This window comes from Pristiophorus japonicus, unplaced genomic scaffold (genome assembly GCF_044704955.1).
Source record: "Pristiophorus japonicus isolate sPriJap1 unplaced genomic scaffold, sPriJap1.hap1 HAP1_SCAFFOLD_410, whole genome shotgun sequence".
NCBI lineage: Eukaryota > Metazoa > Chordata > Chondrichthyes > Pristiophoridae > Pristiophorus > Pristiophorus japonicus.
In genome coordinates, this window is record NW_027253981.1 from 542,010 (window position 1) to 559,987 (window position 17,978).

General features: G+C 48.4%; 1 protein-coding gene across 2 annotated transcripts in view; it reads left to right on the forward strand.

Annotated features, from left to right (window-relative positions):
• Positions 1-4,650, forward strand: part of LOC139250683 (transcription factor PU.1-like) — a 45,666-nt gene extending 41,016 nt beyond the window's left edge. The window contains exons 5-6 of one of the 2 annotated variants that reach the window (XR_011591338.1): positions 824-3,946; positions 3,983-4,007. Coding sequence is in view for 1 of the 2 variants with exons in the window: in XM_070873060.1 (XP_070729161.1) it covers positions 824-1,134 (311 nt within the window). In the remaining variant the exon portion in view is untranslated. Of the gene's footprint in view, positions 1-823 lie in introns of both variants that reach the window. The other variant, XM_070873060.1, reaches the window with a different exon arrangement.
• The last annotated feature ends 13,328 nt before the right edge of the window (positions 4,651-17,978 follow it).

Below are 17,978 nucleotides of genomic sequence, written 5' to 3' on the forward strand. Positions count from 1 at the left end.
GCACCTCAGTCCCAGACCTGTAGTCACCTGGAGAGTGGGGGAGCAGTGGGGGAGCAGAGATTGTGCCCCTCTATCCGGAGCTAACCCTTGTCTGCTGCTCCCCGATCCTCAGGTAGAGAAGGGCTCTTCGTATTAGTCAGTGAGGTTAGAACAATTGGCAACAACAACTTGCATTTATATAGCGCCTTTAATGTAGTAAAACAACCCGAGGTCATTCACAGCAGCGATATCAAACAAACTTTGACACAGAGACCCACAAGGAGATATTCGGTGAGGTGACCAAAAGCTTGGTCAAAGGGGTGGGTTTTAAGGAGCGCCTTTGTGGAGGAGAGAGCGGCGGAGAGGTTTAGGGAGGGCCCAGGCAGCTGATGGCACGGCCACCGATGGCAATGTGATGAGAACCGGGGATGAGCAAGAGGCCAGAATTGGAGGGGTGCCGAGATCTCGGAGAGTTGTGGGGCTGGAGGAGGTTACAGACACAGGAAAGGGTGAAAAATCAGGATATCAACAAATCCGGAATCCTGTTCGGGAAACACCATGTCCCAAATCGCAGTGTAGACTTCATGTTCCGAAGATTTTTATTCCCATTCCTGGGATGTGGGCGTCGCTGGTAAGGCCAGCATTTATTGCCCATCGCCAATTGTGCTGAGAAGCTGCTGGTGAGCCTTCTCTTGAACCGGCCGCTGGGTGCCACAGTTATGTTCCAGCTGAGTGGTTCGCTTGGCCATCTCGGGGAGGGGGAGAGGCAGGTCAGGATTCCGTTGTTGTTGTTCAGCTGCCACTCTGATATTCCCAAACCCGTTTTGATAATTCCCCACAACAGGGAACAAGAAGAAGATCCGATTGTACCAGTTCCTGCTTGACCTCTTGCGGAGCGGAGATATGAAGGACAGTATCTGGTGGGTGGACAAGGACAAGGGGACATTCCAGTTCTCCTCCAAACACAAGGAGGCGCTGGCGCACCGCTGGGGGGTGCAGAAGGGCAATCGCAAGAAGATGACCTATCAGAAGATGGCCCGAGCACTCCGGAACTACGGCAAGACGGGCGAGGTTCGCAAGGTGAAGAAGAAGCTGACCTACCAGTTCAGTGGCGAGGTGATGGGGCGATGTGAGTGGAAACATTATGCCCGCTGAATGCCCCCGCCCCCTACCTCACTGCTGCAGGAGCCCCAGGACCAACTCTCCGACTCTCCCTGTCTGCAACACAAAGGACCGTTCCATGAAGAATGGGAGCCCCCCATTCAGAGACAATCGAGGCAAGAGGCCGTGTTCATCTGGGAACGCCCAGGAACAAGAACTCATCATGTCGTCCTAACCAGCCTCCCCCTCCCCCACATCCCCCTCACTCCCCCCTTCCTCACCTGCCCATCCCTTCCCCCTCACTCCCCCTCCCCTTCCTCACCTGCCCATCCCTTCCCCCTCCCCCTCATCACCTCCCCCCCCCCCCCACTCCCTCCCTCCCCCTCCCCCTCCCCCTCCCGCAACGGCTGTGCCTCTGAATGTTGACTGTTACTACTGAAATGCAATAGCTTGGGATCCTAATCTGATCTTAAATTCAGCTGCCGCTTCCTGCAAACACAAGGTGCTTGTTGATAAGTGGGGTGGGGGCATGGGTGAGTTCCCCGGTTATTGAGGGGGGCTCGGGGAAGCGGACGCGTGTGCTAGCTTGGGTATCTGTTTTGCTTGCAGTGCCACGTTGTGTCTGAATGTTTCGCTGGAATAAAACCATTCTTGTGAATTTTGGAACTCAGCGCGCTCCATCACAACCCTCTCTTACTTGCCGCTCGTCCTCGACTGGTCCGAGGAGGCGCGATCTCCCACTCTGTTCCAGCTCTTCGATGAGCCTCACCCAATGAAAGCCAGGGACTCCTGTCTGCAGGAACACAGCCAAGGGGCCGACAGCCCAGGAGCCTCTATCTCACAGCACCAGACACCCCTCAATAAAATCACATGCTGATTTGGCACTCTGATACAAACGGGGCAAGGTCTGAGGCAGATCCCTGCACATAATGGGGCCTGGGGGGAGAGAGAGAAAACGCTTCCTTTCCCTGCTACATACCTCCATCCACAGGGGCCAGCTTCACATCTGCAGGACCCTCTCAGAGATCGAAAGCTGAAAAGTAGAGGGGGGGTTGGGGGGAAGGTTGTGCAACTCCATTCCCCAGCTGTTCTCCCAGCACCCCTAGCAACGCCCCACAGTGTTGCTAGGTGGAACTGCCAGCTGTTGGGATTAAAGCGCAATGGAGCCAAAGGCCATGTCTTGCTCTGCTGGGCAGGACTGCCCTTCATGTGGAGTCTGGAGCCAGAATACCCTCTCCTGCTTTAATGAGCCTATCAGAGGAATGTGAGGTTATAACAGAATTAGGAGCAGGAATAGGCCCTATGGCCCCTCGAGCCTGCTCCGCCATTCAATAAGATCATGGCTAATCATCGACCTCAACTCCACTTTTCCGCCCGATCCGCATATCCCTTGATTCCCCCAGCGTCCAAAATTCTATCGATCTCAGCCTTGAATATACTCAACAACTGAACATCCACAACGCTTTGGGACAGAGAATTCCAGAGATTCTCAACCCTCTGAGTGAAGAAACTCCTCCTCATCTCAGTCTTAAATGACCCCTTATTCTGAGACTGTGACCCCTGGTTCCCGACTCCCCAGCCAGGGGGAAACAGCCTCCCTGCATCTACCCTGTCAAGCCCCTGAAGAATCTTATATGTTTCAATGAGATCACCTCTCATTCTTCTAAACTCCAGCGAGTTGGTCTTACCAAAGGCCTGTATAATTATAGCAAGACACCCTGGGGGGGCAGTAATGGCCCCTTCTCTCGAGGCCCGTGAACAGCAGAAAGCGTAGCCATGCTGCGGAGTGCAATGGCCGACGATGTTTCCTGTAATGGCCGCCATTATCAAAATTCCACTCCGTGTTATCCCGCCAGTACCACCCTCCCAGCCCAGCGCTGCGCTGCTGCCAATTCCTGCTCAGCGGGTCATCACCGTGCACACCGCCAGTCATACCCTCCCCAACGCCCCGATGGCAACATTCCCCTATGCAAATCTTCAGCCGCACCTGGAGTACTGTGCACCGTTTTGGTCTCATGTTCTAAGGAAGGATGCATTTGCCTTGGAGGTGGTAGAACTCGGTTCACTAGATTGATGCCTGGGGTGAGAGGGCTGCCGATGATGAGAGAATGGGCCTATACTCTCTGGAGTTTGGAAGAATGAGAGGTGATCTCATTGAAACATACAAACTTTCCCTGGTGGTCCAGTCAGGCTGTGGCCTTCTGCAGCAACCGGGCCGCTTCCCTTAAAGGGGCAGGAGCACTGCCGCGCCGCCATGTTTTTTTTTGTCAGCTGACTGCCATGTCAGCCAACATTTATTCTCCCCCCCTCCCCCCACCCGGGTTCGTCCGGGCCACTAACACGCAGCCTGGCAACCCCTCATGCCCACTGGGCCAAAGCTATAAAATCTCGAAGGCTCTTCCCTTTCAGTGAAAGGGCGAGCTGTGGTGATGTCATCGCGTCCGTCACTGTGCTCCGCCCCGTATCCGCCCTTCAATTACTGTATGCCCCCCTCAGGTGTTATATCCGCCCTGTATCTGCCCTGTATCCGCCCCTCAGGTGATGTCACCGCCCCATATCCCCCCTCAGGTGTTATACCCTCCCTGTATCTGCCTTGTATCTGCCCCTCAGGTGATGTCACTGCCCCATATCCCCCCCCTCAGGTGTTATACCCTCCCTGTATCTGCCTTGTATCTGCCCCTCAGGTGATGTCACTGCCCCATATCCCCCCCCTCAGGTGTTATACCCTCCCTGTATCTGCCTTGTATCTGCCCCTCAGGTGATGTCACTGCCCCATATCCCCCCCCCTCAGGTGTTATACCCTCCCTGTATCTGCCTTGTATCTGCCCCTCAGGTGATGTCACTGCCCCATATCCCCCCCCCTCAGGTGATGTCACCGCCCCATATCCCCCCCCCCCCTCAGGTGTTATACCCTCCCTGTATCTGCCTTGTATCCGCCCCCCCAGGTGATATCACCGCCCCATATCCCCCCCCCTCAGGTGTTATACCCTCCCTGTATCCGCTCTGTATCCGCCCCTCAGGTGATGTCACTGCCCCATATCTGCCCCCATTAAGACCGACTTCCGGATCCAAGTGAAAAAAAAACAAAGAGTGGAATTTCGCTCAAGAGGTGACCTCAACCGCCACAGCGGTAAAAATGCATAAAACGGGATGGGAGTGCCATGTTTCAGGTGGGGGCAATTGCGGCTCCCTCTTGTACTCCAACACCCTGCAATAAAGGCTACCTGCCATTTGCCTTCCTAATCGCTTGCTCTACCTGCTGCTAACTCTGTGGTTCTGGTATGGGGACACCTAAATCTCTCTGAACATCAACGTTTAATAGTTACTCACCATTGTAAAAATATTCTGTTTTGCTCTTTGTCCGACCACATTTCCCCATTGTATACTCCATCTGCCACTTATTGCCCATTCACTGTCCTCCTCACAGCTTTGTATCATCAGCACACTTAGATACATTACACTCGATTCCTTCATCTAATCTTCATCGTGGATTCTGGAGTTAGCAAGTGCTTTAGCTTCATCAGTGTATTTATGGATATTTTCTGTTTTAAATAAAGTGCTGTAAATCTATATGTGACCATGGTGTATTCATGTGAGAATGATACTGAAGTGTTGTGAATCAGAAGTACCTGTCCTAGCGGTGTGATTAAAATAAACTGAACACGGCATTTCTGTGATCAGCCAAGAAGGTAAACGTGGTGATACGTCGGTAACGTGTCATGCCTACTTCAAAAGGTGGCACATATCGCAATGTCACACCATTCTCTGCAGGCTAAAAATAATAACCAGGTTTATTTACATATAAGACAACAGTCACAGAAGCAGTAAGGTGAAGCAAGAAGCAGATGGTACACCTGCTTAGAAAATAATAAAGATAAAATCAGTCCATACGACATTCAGGAAACTTTGAAACGCATTTCTTAAACAGTGAGGGAATTAGCGGGAATTGTGGTGGAAACAGTTTTTTGTAGACACCAAAGTATCATACTTGCATGAGGGTCGGGTGATACTCCAGCCCAACACATAGTGCAAGGGATAATAGAGTGGAACAACCCAGTGCACGCAAAACGTGAACACTGAACTACCGATTGAAGAAACCGCAAAATATTCACATTCTTCAAACATAGGTCAGGGCTGAGAGGGTCACATAGAGGTCAGGACTCCACTCAGTGATATTACTCTCAACTGTGTGCTCCACTCCAGGGACTTGAGCATATAATCCAGGCTGACAATCAGGGACAGTACTGAGGGTGTGCCGCACTGTCGGAGGGGCAGTACTGAGGGAGTGCCGCACTGTCGGAGGGGCAGTACTGAGGGAGTGCCGCACTGTTGAAGGTACAGTACTGAGGGAGTGCCACACTGTCGGATGGACAGTACTGAGGGAGCGCCGCATTGTCAGAGGGTCAGTACTGAGGGAGTGCTGCACTGTCGGAGGGACAGTACTGAGGGAGTGCTGCACTGTCGGAGGGGCAGTACTGAGTAAAGTGTAAAGTGCTTTGGGATGTAAATACAAGTCTTTCTTTCCTTGCGTTCTATGGGGCGGTTTAGGTCATTCCTCCCCAGTACTGGAATGAGCAGAGTTCCTCTTTCACAATTCACTCACACAAGCGGGGGCTGTGCAGAGTCAAAGGAAAAGTTTCTGAACAAGCCATTTGAGAAATGTTCACTCATTTCCTCCTAAAAGACGGAGTCTGCAAAAATTAAACAACACACAGACAAACTTAGTTCAGTTCACGTCCATATTTAGCTAACATTTTTCGGGAACTTTCAATGTAAAAAATAAGGGCGGAGACTCAATCTGTGCAAACAGAAACGGTTCAAAACTTGCGAACAGATATCATATGTTTATATAGAATAACAGATACCCGGGAGTGAGTTACAGGCTGGAATCTAATCGAGGGGTTCTGGGGGGTTTATATATTGAATAACAGATACCTAAGAGTGAGTTACAGACTGGGATCTAATCGAGGGCTTCAGGGGGTTTATATATAGAATAACAGATACCCGAGAGTGAGTTACAGGCTGGGATCTAATTGAGGGGTTCGGGGGGTTTATATATAGATTAACAGATACCCGAGAGTGAGTTACAGGCTGGGATCTAATCAAGAGGTTCGGGGGGGTTTATATATAGAATAACAGATACCCGGGAGTGAGTTACAGGCTGGAATCTAATCGAGAGGTTCGGGGGGGTTTATATATAGAATAACAGATACCCGGGAGTGAGTTACAGGCTGGGATCTAATCGGGGGGTTCGGGGGGTTTATATATAGAATAACAGATACCCGGGAGTGAGTTACAGGCTGGAATCTAATCGAGGGGTTCGGGGGGGGGGGGTTATATATAGAATAACAGATACCCGGGAGTGAGTTACAGGCTGGGATCTAATCGGGGGGTTCGGGGGGTTTATATATAGAATAACAGATACCCGGGAGTGAGTTACAGGTTGGGATCTAATCGAGGGGTTCGGGAGAGTTTATATATAGAATAACAGATACCCGGGAGTGAGTTACAGGCTGGAATCTAATCAAGGGGTTCAGGGGATTTATATATCGAATAACAGATACACGGTGTGAGTTAGAGGCTGGAATCTAATCGAGGGTTTCAGGGGGTTTATATATAGAATAACAGGTACCTGGGAGTGAGTTACAGGCTGGAATCTAACCGAGGAGTTCGGTGGGTTTATATGTAGAATAACAGATACCCGGAAGTGAGTTACAGGCTGGATCTAATCGAGGGGTTCGGGGGGGTTTATATATACAATAACAGATACCCGGGAGTGAGTTACAGGCTGGGATCTAATCGAGAGGTTCAGGGGGTTTATATATAGAATAACAGATACCCGGGAGTGAGTTACAGGCTGGAATCTAATCGAGGGGTTCAGGGGGTTTATATATAGAATAACAGATACCCGGGAGTGAGTTACAGGCTGGAATCTAATCGAGGGGGGTTCAGGGAGTTTATATATAGAATAACAGGTACCTAGGAGTGAGTTACAGGCTGGAATCTAATCGATGGTTTCGGGTGTTTATATACAGAATAACAGATACCCGGGAGTGAGTTACAGGCTACGATCTAATCGAGGAGTTCGAGGGGTTTATATGTAGAATAACAGATACCCGGGAGTGGATTACAGGCTGGATCTAATCGAGGGGTTCAGGGGGTTTATATGTAGAATAATAGATACCCGGGAGTGAGTTACAGGCTGGAATCTAATCGAGGGGTTCATGGGGTTTATATATAGAATAACAGATACCCGGGAGTGAGTTACAGGCTGGAATCTAATCGAGAGGTTCAGGGGGTTTATATATAGAATAACAGGTACCTGGGAGTGAGTTGCAGGCTGGAATCTAATCGAGGGGTTTGGGGGGTTTATATACAGAATAACAGATACCCGGGAGTGAGTTACAGGCTGGAATCTAATCGAGGGGTTCAGGGGGTTTATATATAGAATAACAGATACCCGGGAGTGAGTTACAGGCTGGATCTAATCGAGGGGTTCGGGGGGATTTATATGTAGAATAACAGATACCCGGGAGTGAGTTACAGGCTGGATCTAATCGAGGGGTTCTAGGGGTGGTTATATATAGAATAACAGATACCCGGGAGTGAGATACAGGCTGGAATCTAATCGAGGGGTTCGGGGAGTTTATATATAGAATAACAGATACTCGGGAGTGAGTTACAGGCTGGAATCTAATCGAGGGGTTCAGGGGGTTTATATATAGAATAACAGATACCCGGGAGTGAGTTACAGGCTGGAATCTAATCGAGGGGTTCAGGGTGTTTATATATAGAATAACAGATACACAGGAGTGAGTTACAGGCTGGAATCTAATTGAGGTGTTCGGGGGGTTTACATATAGAATAACGGACACCCGGGAGTGAGTTACAGGCTGGAATCTAATCGAGCGGTTCGGGGGGTTTATATATAGAATAACAGATACCCGGGAGTGAGTTACAGGCTGGAATCTAATCGAGGGGTTTGGGGGGTTTATATTTAGAATAAGAACATAAGAAATAGGAGCAGGAGTCGGCCATACGGCCCCTCGAGCCATAATAAGTTCATGGCTGATCCGATCATGGACTCAGCTCCAATTCGCTGCCTGCTCCCCATAACATCTTATCCCCTTATCAGTTAAGAAACTGTCTATCTCTCGGTCATTGAAATTTATTCAATGTCCCAGCCCCCACAGCTCTCTGAGACAGCAAATTCCACAGATTTACAACCCTCTGAGAGAAGAAATTTCTCCTCCGCTCTGTTTTAAATGGGCAGCCCCTTATTCTAAGATTATGCCCCCGAGTTCTAGTCTCCCCCATCAGTGGAAACATCCTCTCTGCATCGTCTTTGTCAAGCCCCCTCATAATCTTATACGTTCCGGTAAGATCACCTCTCATTCTTCTGAATTCCAATGAGTAGAGGCCCAACCTCCTCAACCTTTCCTCATAAGTCAACCCCCTCATCCTCGGAATCAACCGAGTGAACCTTCTCTGAACTGCCTCCAAAGCAAGTATATCCTTTTGTAAATATGGAAACCAAAACTGCACGCAGTATTCCAGGTGTGGCTTCATCAATACCCTGTATAACTGTAGCAAGACTTCCCTGCTTTTATACTCCATCCCCTTTGCAATAAAGGCTAAGATATCATTGGCCTTCCTGATCACTTGCTGTACCTGCATACTAACCTTTTGTGTTTCATGCACCTGTACTGCAGCATACCTGAGAGTGAGTTACAGGCTGGAATCTAATCGAGAGGTTCGGGTAGTTTATGTATAGAACAGAGTAAAGCTCCCTCTACACTGTCCCATCAAACAAACCCAGGGCAGGTACAGCACGGGGTTAGATACAGAGTAAAGCTCCCTCTACACTGTCCCATCAAACACTCCCAGGGCAGGTACAGGGGGTTAGATACAGAGAAAAACTCACACTACACTGCCCCATCAAACACTCCCAGGGCAGGTACAGCACGGGTTTGATACAGAGTAAAGCTCCCTCTGCACTGCCCCATCAAACACTCCCAGGGCAGGTAAAGCACGGGGTTAGATACAGAGTAAAGCTCCCTCTACACTGCCCCATCAAACACTCTCAGGGCAGGTACAGCACGGGGTTAGATACAGAGTAAAGCTCCCTCTACACTCTCCCATCAAACACTCTCAGGGCAGGTACAGCATGTGGTTAGATACAGAGTAAAGCTCCCTCTACGCTCTCCCATCAAACACTCCCAGGGCAGGTACAGCACGGGGTTAGATACAGAGTAAAGCTCCCTCTACACTCTCCCATCAAACAAGTCCAGGGCAGGTACAGTGGGTTAGATACAGAGTAAATCTCCCTCTACACTGTCCCATCAAACACTCTCATGGCAGGTACAGCATGGGGTTATATACAGAGTAAAGCTCCCTCTACACTGCCCCATCAAACACTCTCAGGGCAGATACAGCACGGGTTAGATACAGAGTAAAGCTCCCTCTACACTGCCCCATCAAACACTCCCAGGGCAGGTACAGGGGGTTAGATACAGAGTAAAGCTCCCTCTGCACTGCCCCATCAAACACTCCCAGGGCAGATACAGCACGGGTTAGATACAGAGTAAAGCTCCCTCTACACTGCCCCATCAAACACTCCCAGGGCAGGTACAGCACGGGTTAGATACAGAGTAAAGCTCCCTCTACACTCTCCCATCAAACACTCCCAGGGCAGGTACAGCACGCGTTAGATACAGAGTAAAGCTCCCTCTACACTGTCCCATCAAACACTCTCAGGGCAGATACAGCATGTGGTTAGATACAGAGTAAAGCTCCCTCTACACTCTCCCATCAAACACTCTCAGGGCAGGTACAGCATGGGTTAGATACAGAGTAAAGCTCCCTCTACACTGTCCCATCAAACACTCACAGGGCAGGTACAGCACGGGGTTAGATACAGAGTAAAGCTCCCTCTACACTGTCCCATCAAACACTCCCAGGGCAGGTACAGCACGGGTTAGATACAGAGTAAAGCTCCCTCTACACTGCCCCATCAAACGCTCTCAGGGCAGATACAGCACGGGTTAGATACAGAGTAAAGCTCCCTCTACACTGCCCCATCAAACACTCCCAGGGCAGGTACAGCATGTGGTTAGATACAGAGTAAAGCTCCCACTACATTGCCAGTTTTCCTTCACGAGTCAGTGAGTCAGTGCAATAAGCACAGTTCAGGGAGATTATGCCCGGGGAGATTAATCTCACCAATCGCCATCTGTAACAGGACCCTTGTGACCAAGCCTTGCAGTTTGAAGCCATTGGATCTGAGTGCTGTTGTCTGGTGCCCTCTGGTGGGGACATCTGTGGATGGCACAGCGTCCCTTGCATGTGTCCCTCTGAAATGTGTGGAATCCCCGGACATCTTCCCCTGTCCTCACTGCACGGGTCGGCCGTGTGAGATCGGTGTGAAACAGACTCTTAAATGGGAGCTCGTGTTAACTGGAACAGAAACTTAAAACTGAACAGAACAACAACTTGTATTTATATAGCGCCTTTAATGGAGTATAACATCCCAAGGCGCTTCACAGGAGCGTTATCAAACTTTGACACCGAGCCACATAAGGAGAAATTAGCGCAGGTGACCAAAAGCTCGGTCAAAGAGGTAGGTTTTAAGGAGCGTCTTGAAGGAGGAAAGAGAGGTGGAGAGGTTTAGGGAGGGAGTTCCAGAGCTTGGGGTCCAGGCAACAGAAGACACGGCCACCGATGGTGGAGCGATTATAATCAGGGATGCTCAAGAGGGCAGAATTAGAGAAGCGCAGAGATCTCGTTGAGTTAGAAAGATAGAAATTTACAGCACAGAAGGAGGCCATTCCGGCCCATCATGTCCGCGCCGGCTGACAAAAAGCCACATGGCCCTCGGTCAGCAGCCCTGAAGGTTACATATAAACCAATGAACAATGAACAATGACGGAAAGGCAAAGAGCACCCAGCCCAACCAGTCCGCCCCACACAACTGCGACACCCCTTATACTGAAACTTTCTACACTCCACCCCAACCGGAGCCATGTGATCTCCTGGGAGAGGCAAAAACCAGATAAAAACCCAGGCCAATTTAGGGAGAAAAAATCTGGGAAAATTCCTTTCCGATCCATCCAGGTGATCGAAACGAGTCTAGGAGATCACCCTGGCCATATTCTATTCCCTGCAGTACTTACCATTATATCTGCGCCATCCAACAAAAGGTCATCCAGTCTAATCCCAATTACCAGCTCTAGGTCTGTAACCCTGCAGGTTACTGCACTTTAACTGCCCATCCAACCATCTCTTAAAAGTGGTGAGGGTTTCTGCATCCACCACTCTTCCAGGCAGCAAGTTCCAGATCCCCATAACCCTCTGTGTAAAGAAGGCCCCCCTCAAATCCCCTTGAAACCTTTCATCAACCACCTTAAAACTATGCCCCCTCATAATAGCCCCCTCCACCAATGGAACTATCCATTATATCCAGGCCTCCCAACATTTTATACATCTCAATGCGGTCTCCTCTCAACCTCCTCTGTTCCAATAAGAACAAACCCAGCCTATCCAATCTGTCCTCATAGATAAAATTCTCCAGTCCTGGCAACATCTTTGCAAATCACCTCTGTACCCTCTCTAGTGCAATCATATCTTTCCTGTAATGTGGTGATGCAGAACTGCATGCTGTACTCCAGCTGTGACCTAACTAATGTTTTATACAATTCAAGCATAACCTCCCTGCTCTTGTATTCTATGCCTCAGTTAATAAAGGCAAGTATTCCATATGCCGCCTGAACCACCTTATCTACCTGGCCTGCTACCTTCAGGGATCTGTGGACCTGCTCGCTAAGGTAGCTTTGATCCTCTACACTTTTCAGTATCCTATCATTTAATGTGTATCCTTGCCTTGTTAGCCCTCCCCAAATGTATTACTTCTCCAGATTGAATATTGGGAAGACCGAAGCCATTGTTTTCGGTCCCCGTGTCGAAATCTCGACCTCCGAAAAGAATGACTCCGACACTTACAGCTCCGGTAGAAGTTTCCTTTTTAATTTACTTGCTCGCAAGGGGTAGGTCACACTCAGTCAAGGGCTAAGTGAACACCTCCGAAATGGTTCAGTTTAACAAGATATTTATACAGTAAAACCAAAGTTCTGGCCTCTTCCTGTGTATTGCTCTGTCTCACAGTCAGTGAATACAGATAAAGAGTTAATTACTATATCCTGGTCCTGACATGGTTTACAGATATTTCCTTTTGTCAGGGTAATCAGAAAGCCAAACGGCCATTACTCCATGAGTCATAGGTAATGGGCTATCACCTGTCTTGTATTGTGTCAGGATTGTTTTAATTTCCTGGTCAGTTTATCTGTTTGCATCAAATGGATGAGGTCTCGGAAAGAGATAATGGCTAGAAGATAAGGGTGGGGTGACATGGAACTCCTGTAGTGTAGACAACAGGAGAGCACCATGGGGGGTTACTTGTCTCAGCATGACTTGTCTCCTAGCTGTCTGATGGCCATCAGCCATCTAACAGCAGGTTTAGCTGTTTATGCAAGCTGACTGCTAAAATGCAGAAAGTTCTGGAAGGGCCAGGACTCCATTTTAATCAAAAGGCACACAAATACCGTATGGTATCAGCTTAGATAAAAATACTTTCCACACCCGTCACAAACTCCGTTCCCCAGCCACTGACTCCATTCCTCTCCCCAACTCCTGTCTAAGGCTGAACCAGACTGTTTGCAACCTTGGTATCATCTTTGACCCTGAAATGAGCTTACGACCACATATACGCAGTGTAACTACAACCGCCTATTTCCACCTCTGTAACATCGCCCATCTCCGCCGAAAATGTTACTAATCTTCAGAAAAACACAGACCATGAACTAAAAACATTTTTGAGTGATACAAGCTTTGGAACTAAACTGGACAATTAAGAACACCCTGTGAATGGGGGGAAAAAAACTGACTTCATGCATAACAACAATGGAATGTTACCTGAAGCCCCGAACTCGATTAACCAGGATGGGGATACAGCCATTGGAGACTTCAAGTCTGTAACAACAAAGGATCCCCCACAAGGTGAAAATTTTGAGCATATGGAAGTATCTTTTGCATACAAATCAGGAGCAATTCAACCTCTTCACCAAACAGTAAAATGGGTCGTTAAATCGAATCTTGTTACAGTGGGAAACTAATTCAAAACCTGGATATATACAGACAAGCAAGGAAAACAGGCAACAAGGAGGAGAGCACACGTTTTTTGTTGCGTAATAAAATGTGTAATAAGCAGAGCTGGTCTCCAGTTAGTCTGGTAATCCTTGTCACTGGACCAAGACCTAGCTCTGTCAAGCCCGTGTGGTGGCTGGTGTGCAACGGCCACCCTATGTTAAAAAAATCCACACACAGGCATCTTCCACCCTTCACGATGTAGTTCGGGATCTGGAATATTAGGTCCTTGATTGAAACTCCTGCGAACTGATCCTTTTTTGCCGTGGAAGCAAGTCATCCTCGCTTCGAGGGACTACCTATGATGATGAATAAAATTAACACTGGGTTAAGCCTAAATTTTTGTGCCACGTGTCGCCCTTTCCCTCTATACGTTCCATGTCCTAAGAATCAGAGTGGAGTGAAAAACAAATACCCTACAAACCCTGCCTCAGCTCTTCGGCTGCTGAAACCCTCATCCGTGCCTTTGTTACCTCTAGACTTGACTATTCCAATGCACTCCTGGCTGGCATCCCACATTCTACCCTACGTAAACTAGAGGTGATCCAAAACTCAGCTGTCCGTGTCCTAACTCGCACCAAGTCCCCCTCACCCATCACCCCCTGTGCTCACTGACCTACATTGGCTCCCGGTTAAGCAATGCCTCGATTTCAAAATTCTCATCCTTGTTTACAAATCCCTCTATGGCCTCGCTCCTCCCTATCTCTGTAATCTCCTCCAGCCCCACAACCCCACGAGATGTCTGCGCTCCTCTAATTCTGCCCTCCTGAGCATCCCCGATTATAATCGCTCAACGATCGTTGGCCGTGCCTTCAGCTGCCTTGACCCTAAGCTCTGGAACTCCTTCCCTAAACCTCTCCACCTCTCTATCTCTCTTTCCTCCTTCAAGACGCTCCTTAAAACCTCCCTCTTTAACCAAGCTGTTTTCTACTTATCTCTACTAATTTCTACTTACGAGGCTCGGTGTCAAATTGCTATCGCATAATAATCTGTGAAGCACTTGGGATGTTTTTCTACATTAAAGATGCAATATAAATACAGGTTGTTGTTGTTATTGAATTTCATTTGCCACTGCTCTGCCCACCTGACCAGTATATTGATATCTTCCTGCAGTCTACAGCTTTCTTCTGCATTATCAACCACACGGCCGACTTTTGTATCATCTGCAAATTTCTTATTCATACTCCCTACATTCAAGTCTAAATCATTGATGTATACCACAAAAAGCAAGGGACTTAACACTGAGCCCTGCGGAACCCACTGGAAACATCCTTCCAGTCACAAAAACACCCTTTGCTTCCTACCTCTGAACACAGGAATATAAGAACAGGAGTCGGCCATTCAGCCCCTTAAACCTACTCCACCATCCAATGAGATCAAGGCTGATCTGAAATTTAACTCCATATACCCGCCTTTGGCCTGTATCCCTTATAATATATTTGGTTAGCAAAAATCTATCAATCTGTAAGGTTACGAGGGTTTTGCATCGCTACCACCCACTTAACGTCCATTTTAACGCTGAGATGAGGTATAACGCCCGGATAACGCCCATTTCGCTAAAAAATGGAAACTAACACCCATTTATCGCTCACTTATCGCCCAGTGTTACTTTCGGCATTTAGTTAACGCCGAGAATTAATAATACCGCCCGCCCATTTTTACCTGCCGTAAACGTCAGAAAAATGGAGACTAACGTCCATAATATCACCGAGTGTTACTTTCGGCACCTCGCACACATCGCGCCGAAAATATCGCTCGCTGAAACAAACGCTGAGAAAAAGTTGCTCTCACCGGAACTAATCCATGGTATAGACACCGTGTTGTAAATCGGAGGAGTTTTCATAAAAAAGGCTGTTTCAACTTCTGGGGAGTCTGGAGTTATTTTAAGGTGATCTGAACAAGCATCTTATCATACTGTGGATGAATTGAATTTATTTTATGTGTTTTAGTGGGTAAGTTTATGGTTTGTGAACAATGGGTCTCATACTGATAGTTATTGGAATGGGACCTGTCATTTCTCAGCCTGCCTTGATGACCACGCACGTGCTGCAGACTAGAGATGGCAGAAGGTTTATTGAAGAGCATTATGTGCCCAGTCAAAGAGATGGCAGACTGAGGAGGAGGACAAGACCCGACGCACTTACCAGGAGAAGCGGTTTTATCTGACACAATCCGCAACAATGTTATGTCAAATAAAATAAATGTAATACTGAGAACTGTACAAAACACCCCCATACAAAATTAAAACATTTATATCATCTGTAACAGTTTTTACATTCCCAACAACACTTCAAAAGAACACAAATGCAAAAAATAAGGTACCCCCTCCCCCCTTCCCCCAAACTCCCAACAAAACAGCAACAACATCAAAATACTGTGACCAATACAACGCCTGCGGACATGCGCCTCACTTTCCTTTGCCCCCACCCGCTTCTTCTCCCCTTCCTCTTCGCCTCCCGACTCCAAGCCGCCTGGCCGAGGAGCTCCTCAGGTGCTGCTTCATTGGGGGGGATGACGGCAGAACCGCTGGTTGGCTGGAGACGGGAGAGGACGGTCCCGAGGAGGGAACGTGCTCTGAGCCAGAAGCAAGAACTTCCTCCTGGCTCTCATGTGTCGTTGGCAATGGGGGTGCAGCACATTGGGGTTCAGTGCCGCGCTCCGGGACCACTGGGAGCCCTCTGGCACCAGTGTTCCTGGCTATCACCTCCAGGGCCACCTAACATCTGTGTTTGGGAAAATGTTGGAGTCCATTATTAAAGAAGCAGTAGCAGGACATTTGGAAAGCAAAATTCGGTCAGGCAGAGTCAGCATGGATTTATGAAGGGAAAGGCATGTTTGACAAATTTGCTGGAATTCTTTGAAGATGTAACGAACAGGGTGGATAAAGGGGAACCAGTGGATTTGGTGTATTTGGACTTCCAGAAGGCATTTGACAAGGGGCCACAGAAAAGGTTACTGCACAAGATAAAAGTTCACAGGGTTGCGGTAATATATTAGCATGGATAGAGGATTGGCTAACTAACAGAAAACAGAGAGTCAGGATAAATGGTTCATTCTCTGGTTGGCAACCAGTAACTAGTGGGGTGCCGCAGGGATCAGTGCTGGGACCCCAACTATTTACAAACTATATTAACAACTTGGAAGAAGGGACTGAGTGTAACGTAACCAAGTTTGCTGCCGATACAAAGATGGGAGAAAAATCAATGTGTGAGGAGGACACAAAAAATCTGCAAAAGGACATAGACAGGCGAAGTGAGTGGGAAAAAATTTGGCAGATGGAGTATAATGTTGGAAAGTGTGAGGTCATGCACTTCGGTAGAAAAAAATCAAAGTGCAAGTTATTATTTAAATGGAGAAAGATTGCAAAGTTCTGCAGTACAGCGGAACCTGGGGGCACTTGTGCATGAAACACAAAAGGTTAGTATGCAGGTACAGCAAGTGATCAGGAAGGCCAATGGAATCTTGGCCTTTATTGCAAAGGGGATGGAGTATAAAAGCAGGGCAGTCTTGCTACAGTTATACAGTGTATTGATGAGGCCACACCTGGAATACTGCGTGCAGTTTTGGTTTCCATAGTTACGAAAGGATATACTTGCTTTGGAGGCAGTTCAGAGAAGGTTCACTAGGTTGATTCTGGGGATGAGGGGGTTGACTTATGAGGAAAGGTTGAGTAGGTTGGGCCTCTACTCATTGGAATTCAGAAGAATGAGAGGTGGTCTTATCGAAAGGTATAAGATTATGAGGGGGTTTGACAAGGTGGATGCGGAGAGGATATTTCCACTGATAGGGGAGACTTGAACTAGGGGGCACAATCTTAGAATAAGGGGCCGTCCATTTAAAACTGCAATGAGGAGAAATTTCTTCTCTCAGAGGGTTGTAAATCTGTTGAATTCACTGCCTCAGAGAGCTGTGGAAGACGGGACAGTGAATAAATTTAAGACAGAAATCGACAGTTTCTTAATCGCTAAAGGGAATAAGGGGTTATGGGGAGCAGGCAGGGAAGTGGACCCGAGTCCATGATCAGATCAGCCATGATTATATTAAATGGTGGAGCAGGCTCAAGGGGCAGTATGGCCTACTCCTGCTCCTATTTCTTATGTTCTTATATTTATCCGCGGCACGTACTCTGTCATGGTTGCGGACATGCTGGCCAGCTGTTGGGATATGCCCCCCATTGTCTGAGGATCTGCTGATCTATGTCAATACTCCTCCTGGACAAACTAACCATAACCCCGCTGAGCTCTGCCGATCATGGAGCAGTCCTGTTGCATCGAACCGTGGGGTCGGTGCCGGCATGGAGACACTTGGGGTGCCCTGCGGCAAAGTGCTTGTGCCTGCTACCTCCGCGAGGGAGGAGGACATGGCCGCAGGAGCACTAAATGTCATCGGTCTTGTAGACATGATGGAGTTTGTTGCTGCAGGCTCCTCAAACTCCGCAGTGTCCTCAGTGGAGAAGGCACCCTGCAACTCCACGGGCGAGATTCGGGGCCCTTCACCACCAGAATGACGATCCCCCGCCGAGGCCGTTGCCGGATCCGCACCTTGCCTCGGTGTTGCCATTGACTGCGCTGCTGGCTGAGCTACAAAACATAAATGAGGTTATTAGAGGAGAAGGGGGTGCGAGGGTCACAGGGTGATTCAAATGTTACACACAGCATATGCACGACAACTGCACTACCGTTATCAAAACGATCACACAC